This window comes from Pan troglodytes, chromosome 7 (assembly GCF_028858775.2).
Source record: "Pan troglodytes isolate AG18354 chromosome 7, NHGRI_mPanTro3-v2.0_pri, whole genome shotgun sequence".
NCBI classification, from domain to species: domain Eukaryota; kingdom Metazoa; phylum Chordata; class Mammalia; order Primates; family Hominidae; genus Pan; species Pan troglodytes.
Genome location: NC_072405.2, coordinates 114,645,845 through 114,662,626, shown reverse-complemented (window position 1 = coordinate 114,662,626; position 16,782 = coordinate 114,645,845). Strand labels below are relative to the sequence as shown.

The window sequence follows — 16,782 nt, the reverse complement described above, 5'->3', positions numbered from 1 at the left end:
TGTGTGTCATTGGCTTCAGTGACCCTTTTTAAATTTTGGTCTGAGTAGCTATACATGTTCTTTTTCTGCCACAGTGTTGGCATATGGGATTATTCATGGCTTTTTAGGAAATGCATTGTTCACTTCACCTTCGTACTTCCCAGTAGAACCTGTAGGCTCATGAATTCACTACCTTTCTGTGATTTGTTTAGAATGGTGGCAATTTCTCAAAGCAATTTAACTTGATGCCCTAATTGCTGTGTATCTGGCGTTGTTTCTCATTTATGACTGAAATTGTCAATGCACTGCTTTGCTGTTGTTTTGGTTTACAGTTAAACTTGTTTTAACTTGTCTTAATAAAGTTTACGTCTATTTTAAATCCATGTTCCTTTCTTTAGGGTAAAAATATGATGCTCATTTGAACGTAACAAATATTTTCCTTATATTTTTCATAAACAACAAAGTTCTTGGATGCCAAGCGCATGCTAGGTACTGTGCTCTAGGCATTAGATTTGCTAAGATGATTAAGACAATTTCAGATCTCAAGCAGCTCACAGTAAACTGGACTAGATTGTGGTTGTTTAATGTGTTTGTATATTTGATTGTTGTTTATTTGATTTGATTTCGTTTGGTTTTGGTTTTGCTTATAGTTTTACTTAATAGGCGTATCTTTGTAAAATAAAAAGTTCTCTTGCAGAGAGGTGTAAACCAAAAATAAAATTCTAAGGCCCCTTAACCATCTGAATGGACCCCTCGTCTCAGTCAGGGCATTCCAAAGTTAACCCGAAAATCTGTTTCAGGCCATGCCGGGAAGGGAGGGTTGGACATGCCTCATTATGTCCTCCTCCCTTTTGGAATTCAGGAAAGGCTGACCAGCATTTAACATCAACACAGACCTTAAGTCTAATAAAAACCATTTACAATTTATTCTCTCTGAAGCCTGCTACCTGGAGGCTTCATCTGCATGATAAAACTTTGGTCTCCACAGCCCCTTATCATAATCCAAACACTTCTTTCTATCGATAATAACTTTTTCAACCAATTGCCAATCAGAAAATTTTGACATCTACCTATAACCAGGAAGCCCCCACTTTGAGCTGTCCTGCCTTTCTGTCCAGAACAATGTGTAGCTTACATGTATTTGATTGATGTCTTGTATCTCCCTAAAATGTATAAAACTAGACTGTGCCCCAACCACCTTGGGCACATGTTCTCAAGATCTCCTGAGGGCTGTGTCATAGGCCATTGGTTACTCATATTTGCCTTAGAATGAATCTCTTCAAATATTTTACAGAGTTTGACTCTTTTTGTCAACAGAGGCTTTGGAATTCCTATTTTCCATTTTATGTAAACTCTGTCTCCCACATATTCCTCTTGTGTTTTAAAAGATGGGGAGAAAAATCCACACAGTGGCCCCTCTCTTCCCAAGTAGTCACGCTGAGTGCTGCTTGGCAATGTTGAACAAGAATACACCAAATTTCATTTACTCATGTGCAATGAACTGATGCTTAGGCACTAGTGCTGTAGGAAGAATCGATGTGCAACTGAGTCCAGGTGATTTTGAGTCTCAGGTTTCCTGTCTTCTCTTTTTTTTGGAAAAAGAGTCGCGTTCTGTTGCCCAGGCTGGAGTTCAGTGGCATGACCTTGGCTCACTGCACCCTCTACCTTTTGGGTTCAAGTGATTCTCGTGCCTCAGCCTCCCAAGTAGCTGGGACTACAGGTGTGCACCATCATACCTGGATAATTTTTTGTATTTTTAGTAGAGATGGGGTTTCACCATGTTAGCCAGGCTGCCTTTCTTCTTTCTTGCATATGAACATCAGAACACTCCATTGTCCTTTAAATTTAGAACAAGATAATTTACATTATATCCAATTGCATAGCAGTTAAAAGCTAGCCATTAAAAAAATAGAATCGTGTGGCTATCAGGAAACTAACGTTTGTGGAGTGTATGAGTTTTCTATGGCTGCCGTTGCAAAGTGCCACAGACTGGGCCACTTAAACAACAGGAATTTATTTTCTCACAGTTCTGGAGTTTTGAAGTCCAAAACCAAGGTGACAACAGGGTTGAACAGGGTTGGCTCCTTCTGAGAGCTGTGGAGGAAGGATGTGTTCTAGGCTTTTCTTCTTGGCTTATAGATGGCCATCTTCTTCCTGTGTCTTCACGTTATCTTCCCCTCTATGTGTCCAAATTTCCTCTTCGTATAAGAACCACAGTCTTATTGAATTAGGGCCCACCCTAATGACCTCACTTTAAATTCACTACCTCCATAAAGATCCTTTTTCCAAATACAGTTACATTCTGAGGTACCGGGGTTAGAACTTCAACATGTGGATTTGGGCAGAGGACACAATTCAGCCCAGAACATGAAATATCTCCAGGGTCCCAGGAAGATTCTGGTTACTTTCATAAACATTAATTTATTTGACTTTCACAAAATTGCCACAGTAGAGGGACACTATGATCCCATTTCACAGATGAGAAAAACAGACTAAGAACAATGACTTACCTTGTACAATGTCACCAGCTAAAAAGTAGCAAAAGCAGGATTTGAACCTAAATCTGTATGATCCATTCTACCAAGCTGCTTCTATGTATTTTCCTTCTCAATTCTTTTCTTCCTTTGTAAATGTAATGTTTTGAATCAAAATAAAGTCCAGGAAAGTTTGGCTGTATCCTTTTGGCTAGGAAGATTTATTTCTATGAATATGTTTGGCCTCCTATTTAGTGGCCAGGGCTTTTGGCCCTGGATGCCTATGCTTTTTCTGTGCATCTTTCAACCTTCTCTAGCAGATCTCAGGACTCAATATTAAGCATTGCTTGCAGATCCAGACAAGGTGTTAACATCTGCTCTATCACCGTCATCTAATAAATGGGTTGTCTGGTCAGTGGAGAGTTTGGATTGGTTTGATCTGCTTCATTACTGGGAAATCTTGAGTATCTCTCAAAGGGTAAAACTCCTTTAAGTGGGAGGTTGCATCATAAAGGGCAGAATCTTTTGTTTGTTTGGGTTTGAGCCAAAAAATGGAGAAATAAGGAGAGAACATCTATGGGTAGAGACGATACAACCTAATGTGAAGCTTGCTAAGACAGTGGGAGGAGATTAATGATGAAGATGTTCCTTTCTCCTAAGAGTTGTTGAAACCCTCCAGTTGTGAATGTAATCAGAATAGTACCAGGCTGAAGACAGATAGAGCACTCTTCATTGCCAACCAGCTAAGTGTAGTAAATGAAACCAGTAAATGAAATTGGAAAAATGCTCAGCCACATCCACAAATAGCCTGTGCTTGACTTAAACATTTAGAAATACATGCTCTTTCCCAAGTAATAAAAAATGGCACTTTTCCTAGTAACATAGTGCATATGATATGATATTATAATACTATGACTGTAATTCTGGCTGTACAACTTAGTGCCAGTGTGTGTTGGGCACATTAGTCTCATTGAGCATCAATTTTTTCATCTGTCAAACCAGCATGAAGGCGGCTATGAAGGTCAAATGAGATTGCATTTGGGAGCCTTGCAAACTATAGAATGGTATGCATGTGTTAGCTATTTTTATTGTTATTTTATTTTTAGCCCAAATCTAACACAACCCATAATTATGCTGAATTATCCAGTTTGATTATCCAATTTATGGATTATCCAGGCCTCCTGTTTTCCTTCCCCTTTTTAGTTCTTGCATGCTTTTTAGTCCTTTGAAAATGCCTTAGAAATAGTGAAATAGGAAATAGAATATGCAGTTAGGAATTTTTACTTTTTAAATTTTATTTTGGATATTAACAGATACTAGATGGGGAGAAAGTTGAAAATAGCCCAGTTAACGAAGAGCTTGTTGTATATACCACTAAAGTGGCCTGTCACATTTTAAAGGAGCTAAGCCCTTCCAAGGAAATTACCTGTCATCTGGTTTCAAAACAGTCCTGGCAGACTCCCGGTAGATGCTGACACTTTTAATTTTTCCTGAGTGCTGTTAAAATTGCAGAACTTTTGGAACCATATTCCCGTATCACCTTGATGGGCCAAGTGATTGAATAGAACATGTGATAAGGATCTTTCCTCAATGATAAAGCACCATGGAAAATCCTCAGTCAGCGACTTGTAAAGTGATTGCAGATCAAGTCTCTGAGTTTTCATTGTCCAAGCATCTGTAAGACGTTCCCTTGGAATAGGAAGGTCTCTTCATACTTGCAAATAAAATATCGTGTCCATCTTCCCAGTTCTCCAGTAGATAGTACATTACCTCTTCATTCACTAAAAACGATTGGGCATATTCTATATTTAGAAAGAGTTGCTAATGGTGTTTCTCCTTTTCTGGGGATAGGGCAGTAAGAATCCGAATGGAGATGGGATTCATCCAGTAGGGTATGTCACGGAAGCAAAGTAACTTAGCCATGGCTAAGTCCCTGGGGGATAACTTTTATTGATACTTGGTTACTTAAGAATTGAAGTTCTTAGGCTTCAATAAGCCTTGCTTTCATGGTTTTTCAAATCCCTAAGCTAGCTAGTGGAAGATGGCTAGTTTGAAGAAGGATCTATGAAATAATAGGGTGCTGTGTTCCAATTTGATATGACTCAGGCAACTGGCGGCCATCTACTGTCAGTACTCTCTGAGGAAATCGTTAATTTCAGTTATATATCAGGATTTTAACTAAAACTCAGCATCTGATGAACCAGAGTGAACTAATTTGGTATGCCAGCATCTCTCTACTGTGCACTCTCCTTAATGATTGCCTGAATTTGATCAGGTTGATGCCAACAAACCTATTATTCTGACAAATGCTAATCAGAGATAGGATTCTGATTTTAATTTCAAATTCACTGTGCACTATTAACTTTTCTAACATTGTACACTTTTTTTTGATGGCCTCATTTGCATGATTTTTAAAATATGCATTTCTGGCTAAGACTTTATTATCTGAGTGTTCTTTCATTTAATACAAGTTTTTTGAGGAGTTCTTTTTTTCAAGGGCATGAAAAGATTATCAGTTGATTTGCAGCAGAGATATGCTGTGGTTGAATTCCATATGACCTAACTAATAATTATCTGTCATCAGGGTAGTAAAGCATAAAAGTTAGAACCACTGGAGTCAAATTCTGGGTTCAAATTCTGCCTTCTCCACACCACATAGACTGTATGTAATGTAAATGTAGAGAAATTATTACTCCATAGCTTTATTTTCATCTTTTTATGGAGATAACAATAGCATTTATCTGGTAGGGTTTTGGAGAAGGTTTCATTAGAATGGCTCTTGTACCAGCCAGCTTTTTCTAGGTTATATGGCCATAAAAATGGATCTAAAATATGAATAGCTTATACTTACAGAGGTTTATTTCTCATTCATATTTATGTTCATCATGGATTTTTAAATCCTGTCCACAAAAGTAAATTATAGTTTGGGATTCTGCTAAACTGTAGATATTACCCTCTGCTAGGGCAGAAAAGATTAATATTTATGTGTTTGTCATATGGTCCTCTTAAGAATAAAATTAAAGTGATGAATGCTTCTTTTAATCTTTCCAGGGAAGGTGGTCTATGGTGAACCCATAGCAGCCAGTCTTGGCACAGATGGCACTCACTACTGGAATAAAGAATGGCACCATGCAGCCCACCATGTCATGGGTCCACCTTTGCGACCAGACCCCTCAACACCCGACTTCCTCATGAATCTGTTGGCTAAGTAATCATTTTGCAGATGACTGGGAAGTGTATTGCCAAAAGAAGGTTTGGGTAGAAGGGAGCTCGTCCTCCCATCTGGATCCTCCACTAACCTCCCAGTATTCTCTTCTACTTGACCTGTCAGGTCCTGGGTACCCCTCACCTGCAGAGCAAAAAACATTGACTCAATTATGCTATGATATGTTGTCAAAGCCTTTCCTAGACTCTCAGAAATCAGATCGTTTTCACTGAAACTTTACTCTTTTCTGACTTTTTTCATCTCTCGTTGCCCAAACCCAGGGCTCTTCATTACACCTTACTTTTTATCAGAATATTGTTGAATTTTTTTCTATGCTGATATAATATGGGAACTAGGTTTTTGTATAGGTAACCCTGTTACTTTCTGGGAACATATGATCATTTTTCTTGAAAATTCTACCATTCCTGGGCCAGATGCAGTGGCTCATGCTTGTAATCCCAGCACTTTGGGAGTATGAGGTGGGCGGATCACATGAGGCCAGGAGTTCGAGACAATCCTGGTGAACATGGCAAATCCCCATCTCTACTAAAAATACAAAAATTGGCTGGGCGTGGTGGCTTATGCCTGTAATCCCAGTTACTCGGGAGGCTGAGGCACGAGAATCACTTGAACCCAGGAGGCAGAGGTTGCAGTGAGCAGAGATAGTGCCACTGCACTCCAACCTGAGTGACAGAGCAAGACTCTGTCTCGAAAAAAAAAAAAAGAAAAGAGAAAAGAAAATTCTACCATTCATGGACATCCCGACACTCCCCATTCACAGATACTCAGTCTCAAGCTAAGAGTTTTTCATGACAGACCGTACAAGAGTTCACTTACCCATTCTTTTCAGCTTCCTTCCTCCTTCATGATTCAGCATCCCCAAGATTACTCACAAGTCAAAGCAGGATTCCTGTCCCTGGTAATATCAGCATCCCCAGCCAGTCTCACCCTCTGTTCATCCCAGTGTGGCCGTGTGGCTAGGGACTGCCCCGGAGGGCCTGCCCTCCATTCATGAGGATCACCATGGTGATGTCTTTGTGGATGCAGCATTCTGCTCACAAGGAGTTTTCTCTCACATATTTGCTGGTGATTCTGAAGTTATCTTCATCAAGTACATGTGACTATTCATTTCTAGATGAGAAATGGAGTCTCGGACAAGCTCATATCACAGAGCTAGTAAGTGACGGAGCTGAGCTTAGAACTCAGGTTTCCTAACCCGTCTTGGATCATGCTTCCGATCAGTGTGTCCTCTGAAAGTGCTTCCTAGAATAGAGACAGGAGAGGGATGAAATATGTTCTTGAAAAAACTGCTCATTCTCCATTGGATTTTTCTGACTTCAATTGAGAAGGGAGCCAGGAGATTAGGAAAGGTTATGGCAGTTTCCTCCTAACATATTCTGTATACTCACCCCATCACTCTCGTGTTTTTTTCTTTTACAGTGATGATCTAACCACAACAGGGACTGATAACTGCACTTTCAACACCTGCCAGAAAGCTCTTGGGAAGGATGATTTTACCAAGATCCCCAATGGGGTGAATGGTGTTGAAGATCGGATGTCCGTAATATGGGAAAAAGGCGTGGTGGGTTTCACAGGTTCCAGCCTTGCTTTGCCTAGTTCTTCAGCCAGGATCCTGCCCATTTGAGGACCAGAGTGGCACAAATTTTCATAGAGAAGCTTTTTGATTGTTTTTACTAGGGAGGATACTAGGAATGCAATACTATCACCTCCACCACCATTCCATCCCTCAGTATAGCATCAGCAAAGAAATAATCTTCTCTGCATAGTTTATTTTAGTTTAGACGATGCATCGCACTATTTTGCAGAGACATTAGGGGATGAATTAAGATTGCATACAAAGAGGGTTATTCTTCAATTCTCTGAAATGGCAAAGCCCTTCTACTTGATTTCTCATGCTCTTGAATTCCAGTGCGTCATGTGTCATTGGCACGAATGCTTGAAATGATAAAAAATACACGAAGGGGCAGGGTGCAGTGGCTCACACCTGTAATCCCAGCACTTTGGGAGGCCAAGGCAGGTGGATCACTTGAGGTCAGGAGTTCAAGACCAACCTGGCTAACATGGTGAAACCTCATCTCTACTAAAAATACAAAAGTTAGCCGGGCATGGTGGCACGTGGCTGTAATCCCAGCTACTCAGGAGGCTGAGGCAGGAGAATTGCTTGAACTTGTGAGGCAGAGGTTGTGGTGAGTCAAGATGGCACCATTGCACTCTAGCCTGGGGCAACACAGACTCCATCACAAAAAAAATATATATATATACACGAAGCGTATTCGTTATGCTCATACCTCCTTTCCATGAAATCTTTGTTGATGTCAGTTCTTTTTTTTTTTTTTTTTTTTTTTTTTTTGAGATGGAGTCTTACTCTGTTGCCCGGACTGGAGTGCAGTGGTGCAATCTTGGCTCACTGCAACCTCCACCTCCTGGGTTCAAGTGATTCTCCTGCCTCAGCCTCCCAAGTAGCTGGGATTACAGATGTGCACCACCATGACTGGCAAATTTTTGTATTTTTAATAGAGAGGGGGTTTCACCATGTTGGCCAGGCTGGTTTCAAACTCCTGACCTCAGGTGATCCACCCGCCTTCACCTCCCGAAGTGTTGGGATTGACAGGCGTGAGCCACCGTGCCCAGCCTGATGTCACTTCTTAAAGAATCCTTGGATATCATGTTTTTAAAATTGCTATATGAAGTCACAAAAGTAATAATTTAAAGTCTGGAAAAAAATTTAAATGTCCATGACTACAAAACTTCTCCCTGAGGACGGAGAAGAATCACATGACTAAATGTCTATGTGTTCACTTGTCCAGCCAGTTGACATGTGGAGCTGTGAAGACCAGCAGAGGGGACTTGCCTGGTTAGACTTCTGGTCCCCAGTGTCATGCCCTTTTCACCCATCTCCTGGGATGCCTCCCTCAAATGACACATTAATTATATCTCACACTTCAGAATCCTCTTCAATTGCTTTTACCCTACACATACCACCTACTTCTAACTCTAATGAATTATTCACCAAGTCTTGTCAATTTTATTTCCAAAGGGCCTCCTTATTTCTTTCTTCGTTGCTACCATTCTAGTTGGAGGCTCATATTTTGTTTGGACCTTTGCAGTAATCTCACAGCTGGTCCCCATCTCCAGAGTCTCACTTGCTACAGTGTATTCTTTACTCCAGTACAAGAACTCTTGTTCTGTACTGAGAACAGCTGACAATGCTTTTATTATTATTTTTACAATATTATAGAGGGAGGATAGGTTTTGAATGGGAGTTCTCATTTAGAAATAAAGTTCTGTTTGTGCTATTGTTCTCTCAAAAACCCTTTACTTGTCTCCATTACTTATTGGATGATAGTTGAATCATTAACTTACAATTAGATCTTCAAAACATCTCTATAGCCCCATCTTCTGCTGATTATTTTCCTCACCCCCTCTTCCTCCACCCTAACTCTAACCATCCCAGATGACTTCTCTTCACTTAGATTTTCTTGATAACAGTTCAGGCTTCCACTTGAACTTCTGTTTTACAATGAATATCTTTATTATAGCAGATTTTCATAATCTATATAGTTCCCTGGTATATAAATGGCTTTACAGTGACTGAATAGTTCTTAATAATATATAGAAAACCATGTCATTTTATGAAACATTAATATGGTTTACTTATGGGAATATTACTTTCAGGGCATGGTTCTTAGTCATTTTTAAGGCAAGCACTGTTTGATAATTAAATAAACCTTTAGTACCCTCTTACCATATAAATAGGGATAAACCCCTAACACTTTTAAATTGTATTTTAGAGGAGCCACACCCCTCTGAATTCTGTCCATATTAAAATCTCTTGCAATGGACTATCCATCATTGTTGGTTCATGTAAAACTTCAGTTGCATAAAATTGAACCTCTTGAGTTGTTTTTTTATCTTTTCAAAAGGATTGCATCTGGGTGTGGTGGCTTATGCCTGTAATCCTAACACTTTGGGGAGGCTAAGGCAGGCGGATTGCCTCGGCCTCCCGAAGTGTTAGGATTACAGTTCCAGACCAGCCTGGGCAACATGGTGAAACCCCATCTCTATAAAAAATTAGCCAGGCATGGTGGGGCATACCCCACCATGCAGTCCCAGCTATTAGGTTGGTGCAAAAGTAATTGCAGTTTTTGTCATTAAAAGTGAAGGCAAAACAGATTGCTTTTGCACCAACCTAATGCTTGGGAGGCAGAGTGGGGAGGATCACCTGAGCCAAGGGAGGTTAAAGCTGCAGTGAGCCATGATCACATCACTGCACTCCAGCCTGGGCAACAGAGTGAGACCATATCTAGAAACAAAAAATTTTTAAAAAGCATTTTCACCTGATTCAAAAGTGTTGTCACCTATCCTCACTCTATAATATTCTTTTAAAAATAATAAAAGCATTGCCAGCTGATTTAAAAATGTTGTCCGCTGGGTGCGGTGGCTCACGCCTGTAATCCCAACACTTTGGGAGGCCAAGGAGGGTGGATCACCTGAGGTCAGGAGTTGGAGACCAGCCTGGCCAACATGGTGAAACCCCGTCTCTACTAAATACAGAAAATTAGCCAGGTGTGGTGGCGCATGCCTGTAATCCCAGTTACTTACTTGGGAGGCTGAGGCAGGAGAATCGCTTGAACCTGGGAGATGGAGGTTGCAGTGAGCCGAGATCGCACCATTGCACTCCAGCCTGGGCAACGAGAGTGAAATTCCATCTCAAAAAAAAAAAAAAGTGTTGTCACCTATTCTCACTCTATAATATTCTATCTAATGTCTACATGATTATTTCATAAATCTTAGGTCTGTAATAAATAAGTCAGATCATAAATGTGGTATTGTCAAACTTTAAAGGAGAATCGAAAATACCATTACCAAAATTTAGCTGTCACCTATAACAATTTTTGTGATTCTAGGATGAATGGGAAGAATTAGTGTGGATGCTAAGTAGTGGGGTTTTTGAAAATCATCTTCAGGCTTCCATATGTTACCCCATCATCTCCATCATTGGCATTATGACTGTTTAATACTTACCAGCATCCTCAGATGCTCTACAATATAAGAAATTAGGTACAGTTCTGTTTGTTTAAGAGATGCAAGTCTTGTCATTTTATTGATAGGATACTTTTTAGTATTTGATCATTAGAATGATTCTTTGAATTGCTTTACAGCATAGTGGTAAAATGGATGAAAACAGATTTGTGGCAGTTACCAGCACAAATGCAGCCAAAATTTTTAATCTCTATCCAAGAAAAGGAAGAATAGCTGTAGGATCAGATGCTGACATTGTTATTTGGGACCCAAAAGGCACAAGGTAAGTCTAAGTTCTTGTATTCCTTGGCTTCATTGTGGAGAAGATGCACTAACTTGCACAGAAATAATGCTTTGGCATTAATCAGCCGTTTCTCCTTAGATGACTTCTTTAGCTATGCTCAGGTATTTTGAGCCTGTACACAAGATAAAGGCTTTGATGTGCAAATATTCCTTTGTTTTTCTTGGCATAGAGGATGCAGAAGTTGTGTTGCATTCTCTGACAATGGATCTGTATATAAAACCAATATGAATTTACCACTTCAGTGCCTGGCAAATGCCCGAGTTCACATGGAAGAAAGGTAAAGCGTTATGAAGGAAATAAAAGGCTTAGTTTGAAAAGGGTTGAATTGAAAACTCAAAATAATTACAGCCTTTTTAAAGCTTTCAGATAGAAAAATTCCAGCACAAAGGATGTCACTTTCAGTTAGCCAAATTTTCCAGTTGAGTTCATCTTCAGCCTATCATTCCTAGTAGATTCCAGCTTTTTGTTTCCAATTTCCATAATTCTATGTTAATATTGCAAGTCTGGCAAATTCCACCAACTCAGGAAAACAGTCAATAGAGGCTGGAGCTCTGTTATTGTCTCCTTATAGGACGTTAGTACAGGCAACACCTGCAGCCTGATTTGTGTTTTTCATAAATTTTGCAGTTGTAGTGGAGAAAATCCCATTAAATGCTTTAATAATCTGTATGTATGTGCACTTGCATGGACTTCTGCCTCCTTGTACAGGCATTTATTCAAAGTCTGTTAGGGTTTTTATTGTAGTAAGAAAAAGTCTACAGTTTCTTGGGCTAATATTGTCACAAAGGCCCAGCTTCAATTGAAGTGCTCCTAGGTTACCTTTGGGAAAACGATGATCATTTGAAACACTAAGGTACCATCACTATAAGCCTAAAAACAAGCCCCAGATATTCCTATAGGAAATCTTTGTTTTTTTCCACTTGACACTCTCTGGGCACCCACTGTTCCCACTCAGGGACCAGTTCACATGGTTGGCAGGCCGTAGTCATAGCAAGCAAGCAGCCTTCAGTTAAACACTTCAGCATATCACCTCATCACTGGTTAAGATCCATGCAATGCCATAAAGGGTGGTATACACATCTTACTCACATAAATATCTTAAGATAACAACAAGACATGGTTCAAGGTCTTTCTTATGTTAATAAGGAACTATTGCCCATTTAAGGACTAAATATCTGGTTGCATACAAAATAATTACATGCAAAATGAAGACAAGTAAAACCAAATGTAGGCAGCTTCTCTACAAAGCTAGAAAAATTGTGCTTGGAAAGGCAATGGAAAAAATATTGCTTGGATTTTGATTGTTCTGTGGCTGAATTGAGCATGCTGTGTTTAGAGAACTCCTGATATTTAAAATATCACTCTACAGCGGGCTGCTGTACACCCAGCAGGGGCCTGCCCAGGGCCATCTTGGCTGTAATTCAAACAATTTAGGCTGCTTCAAGGGCTGGGACCAGGCAGACCTTTTGAAATAACTTGTGGCTTAAGGAGATTGTGAGCTTTAATCTGAAAACCTAGAAATTTTCAAAAGGGAGAAAACTATTCTGTAAAGAAATATTTCTGAAAAATGGTGTTTTTGAAGCATAACATCAGGGAGCATCATACTAATGTTAATCATCAGTAATAATCTGTACGTCACAGCTCTCGTGGGTTTTTAAAATGTTTTGGTGCCTTAAATGTAATTTTACCAGGAAAGACAAATATTGATTACCTTATGACAATGAGAAAACGGTAGCTGTACAACCGTGTAAGTGACAGGTTTGCTATGAGAACCCTGACCTAGTGACTTTGACTTCATAAACTCAGATGTTTCTTCATGAGATTCAGTACCAGGCTGTCTGATAGCAAAGCAGAGCACTTTATAATTTTCTTGATTTTTCATATTCCATGTTGTCTTCCAATCAGGTGGGCCAATAACTAAAAGCATTTTTGGATTTGATTTCATTCTCTGTCATTCTTTATCAAAGGTGAGGGAAAAAATGAAAATACTTTATTGTGTGGTGAGACTCTCCAGTCTAATTCTTAATAATATGGAGAATCTCAGGAGGCCATTTGATGTGCTTCTTCTTTTGAATCCTACACCTGAGTATCTCCAACAGGGCCCAGCCTGGCGAGCCCTCGTCTGCCGTTTTAATTTCTAGGGATGACACCAGCTCAGGGGTAGAGCATTGTCTTCCCTAGACAACTGGACAAAGAGAGATGACCTGAACCTAAGGTTGTGAATAATTCACTTGCTTTATTTACCACATATTGCTGCTTGGAGGATATTTATAGGCTGTGATTATGTCTCTTTGAGTCACGTTTTTAGACTATATAAATTTAGACCACTTTCTCACAAGTTTTGCTACTGATTTCTATAACATTGTCTTGCCCTTCCTTTCCTATTCAGTTGTTTCAGAATAGCACATAAAGATCCAGATGTGTAGATTTTTTTAAAAGATCTATATATATTACCTGCTTAATTTCCCTCATTTCTAGTCTAAGAATAACTAACTTAAGGTCAAACTAAAAAGCTCCTCTGTTTTTACATTTCTTTCTATTGCTTTCTCTCATAAGTTCTTTCACATTTCTTTTTTGTTTGTTTGTTTGTTTGTTTGTGATGGAGTCTCGCTTTGTCGCCCAGGCTGGAGTGCAGTGGTGTGATCTCGGCTCACTGCAAGCTCCGCCTCCCAGGTTCACGCCATTCTCCTGCCTCAGCCTCCCTAGTAGCTGGGACTACAGGTGGCCGCCACTACGCCTGGCTAATTTTTTTGTATTTTTAGTAGAGATGGGATTTCACCGTGTTAGCCAGGATGATCTCGGTCTCCTGACCTCGTGATCTGCCCGTCTCAGCCTCCCAAAGTGCTGGGATTACAGGCATGAGCCACCGCGCCCAGCTGTTTGGCATTTTTGTATGATTTCCGTCCTTCACTTTATGAAGGACATTATTTATCACATTAATGATCAAATATATTTATCACAATAATGATAATGAAAAATTAAATATTTACATTTTTGTATGTGTGTCTTTTGGGAGAAAGATACATATTCTGCATTATCTTACTAGTATGAAGCCTTCTTTATCTATGTCTGCTGATTGTGTACACCTCAGTGCCAGACATAAGGAAAACCAGCATAGGCCCCAGAGCCTGATGTGTAGGTTCTGGTCCCAGATCCATCAAAGGCCATTTAAAGTCTCTGAAAATCCACTCTCTCATATGTAAAATGTGATCATTAAGAATTGTTATGCCTACCTCATAAAGTTTTGGTTAGAATCACATGAGATACATGTGAAAATGCTTTGTCAACTAAGAACGTGTTACACAAAGACAAGATATGTATTATTATGGTTATTTTCTATTTCTCTAGTTTGACTAGTTTCATTCTTTGCAGGACATTTTCATTTTTAGATGTTCTTAGCTATTTTGCCTGTGGTGATCAGAAGGCAGATGAACCATGGGGTTCTATTTCTCTGACTGTAGATCCGTTTAAAAAGCTGGTGACCTTTTTGTTTTTCTTTTCTTGTTTTATCCGTTTTTTTTTTTTTTTTTGAAAAGTGGAAAAATATTCTCAGGGTATATTGAATTGATTGAGCCTCCTTTGGATTTCTTTGACTTATTTGACTTACTCTATATCTTGCTTCTTTAATCCTCTAATTTAACATTTTCCTCTAAACCATCATCAGAATATTTTTGCACTATCATTATTCATTTTTTTCAGTTACAGAATGTGGGAAAAAGGAGAGAAGGGGGCTGTTGAAGAGGAGGCTTCATAGAATAATGAATCTGGAAGAATTCAAGGAGAAAGCGTGTTTGTTGTGGTTCACGTTAAAAGAGAGAGATCGTTGCAGCAACTGTATGCTGAGCCCTTATCTGGGTCGATCACAGCACCAGCTTTCTCTATTCTTGGCCTGGTTGTTATGAGAAAGTTGCTCATCTGGGCTGGCTGTTCCCGACCAAAATTTATGCTGATGACCTCAACTAGGACCTTTCTGAAGTGCAATAATATTTTTAGCCTTTTCTAACTGTCCATGAATCATCCATAGCTTTCCACTGTCCTTAGACACTACCCCTACCATTGTCACTGTCTGCCTCTTCTCACCTTGCAGCCCGAGTTCTACTGAATCCAGCAAACCCACTTACAATCCTGTACCACAATCTGTCTTCCTTTTCTTTCTCATTAATATTCTTGAGGTCTAGTTCCATTTTTTAAAATAAATGTTTTATTTTAGAATATTTTAGATTTACAGAAAAGTTGCAAAGATAGTACAAGACACTCCTATGTACCCCAGAGCTGGTTGCCACTATTATTATCTTACATTAGTATGGTACACTTGTCACAATTAATGATCCAATATTGATATGTTATTATTAACTAGAATCCATGCTTTATCATATTTCCTTAGTTTTTGCCTGTTTTTTCCCTTCCGGGATTTAATATTACATTTAATGGTCATGTGTCCTTAGGCTCCCCTGACTTGTGACAATTTCTCTGACTCTGTTTTTGATGACCATGACAGTTTTGAGGAATATCGATCAGGTATTTTGTAGAATGGCCTCTGTTGTGATTTTCCTGATGTTTTTCTCATTATAAGGTTCGGGTTGTGGGTTTGCGGGAGGAAGATCACAGAAGTAAAGAACCATTTTCATCACATTGTATCAAAAGACATACTGTGAGCACGACTTACCACTACTGGTGTTGACCTGGATGAACTGGCTGAGGTCGTACACGCCAAGTTTCTCCACCATACAGCTGTTTTGCCCACCCCTTTCCATGTTGTATTTTCTGGAAGGAAGTCACCATGTACAGCCCATACTTAAGGAGTGAGGAGTTATGCTCTCGATTTTTGTTTTAATTGATCCTATTTGACGTAGGCCAGTTCGGTTCAGCATAGAGAAGAATCACAATAAATGATGAACAGGTGAGTGAGAAGGATGCAGCCTTCCACACTGCATGGAAGATTGGCGGGACTAAGAAACAGCATAAAGGAAAATTAGAAAGATATTATTCAGCACTGGCTATGGTGAGAGGAAAAGTAAGAATAGCATCTTTCCATTTCATGCTTTTTACTTACTGCATGTGATCAATAAATGACTGTGTTAGAAGAATGAATGGATAAAGATGAATTTAAGTAGAAAAGATTTTCCAAGGAGAGGAGGAAGAACTGTCTCGCTGGTCTTATTTTCTTTAAGTGCCCCTTCATTTTTTAGGTTGGGAGCAACGAGTTTGTTAAGCAGAGCTCTTAGAGAGATGAAGTGAAGCCAAAAGAGTCACCTTTGTGTGTTCCTTCATTCACAAATTCACTCTGCACAGGAGCACCTCGGCAAGCTGCAGGCTGAGGGTCAAGCTTATACAATAGCCACACCCTGCCTTTAAGAAGCTGACAGTCCAGGAGAGGAGAGGAGAGGAGATGTAAAGTCAAATATTCTCAGCCTAAGAAGGGATGGGTTAAGAATATCACACGAGAGGCAGAAACAAGATGCCTTAGAAATTCAAAGAAGAAAGATAATTGTGGAGTTAGAGCAGTCATCGACATGAAATCGTACGAGAGAGGTGAGTAGATAACGTGGCCCTGTGAGTCAAGACTAAACATGGAGGTGAGATAAACCAAGGCATTGATGGGGGTTCTAGGAGGAAGCAGTTAAGGCTGGGGATTGCACCACAGAGAGAACAGCTTCAGGCTGTAGAAGGAAACGAGAAGGTGAAGAGGTTGTGGCTGTCTCCACTTTTAATTGTGTTTATCACAGACAGAGGCAATTTTAAGTAGAGTTCACCTTGTAGAGAAGTGTTATTTAATC

At 39.6% G+C, this 16,782-nt stretch overlaps 1 protein-coding gene and 1 long non-coding RNA gene across 9 annotated transcripts in view; one reads left to right on the top strand and one right to left on the bottom strand.

Annotated features, from left to right (window-relative positions):
- Window positions 1–16,782, top strand: part of DPYS (dihydropyrimidinase) — an 87,605-nt gene that overhangs the window by 31,810 nt on the left and 39,013 nt on the right. For 7 of the 8 annotated variants that reach the window (XR_010159644.1, XR_010159643.1, XM_003311890.7 and 4 more), the window contains 3 exons: window positions 5,505–5,661; window positions 7,099–7,240; window positions 10,842–10,984. Coding sequence is in view for 6 of the 8 variants with exons in the window: in XM_003311890.7 (XP_003311938.5) it covers window positions 5,505–5,661; window positions 7,099–7,240; window positions 10,842–10,984 (442 nt within the window). In the remaining 2 variants the exon portion in view is untranslated. Of the gene's footprint in view, window positions 1–5,504; window positions 5,662–7,098; window positions 7,241–10,841; window positions 10,985–14,704; window positions 16,440–16,782 lie in introns of those variants that run through there. The other variant, XM_054657465.2, reaches the window with a different exon arrangement.
- On the bottom strand, window positions 3,731–6,658 carry LOC104007717 (uncharacterized). Its single transcript, XR_681999.5, has 3 exons — window positions 6,496–6,658; window positions 5,753–5,802; window positions 3,731–4,234 (listed from the first exon to the last, which is right to left on the bottom strand). It is a non-coding gene; the product is annotated as an uncharacterized LOC104007717 (long non-coding RNA).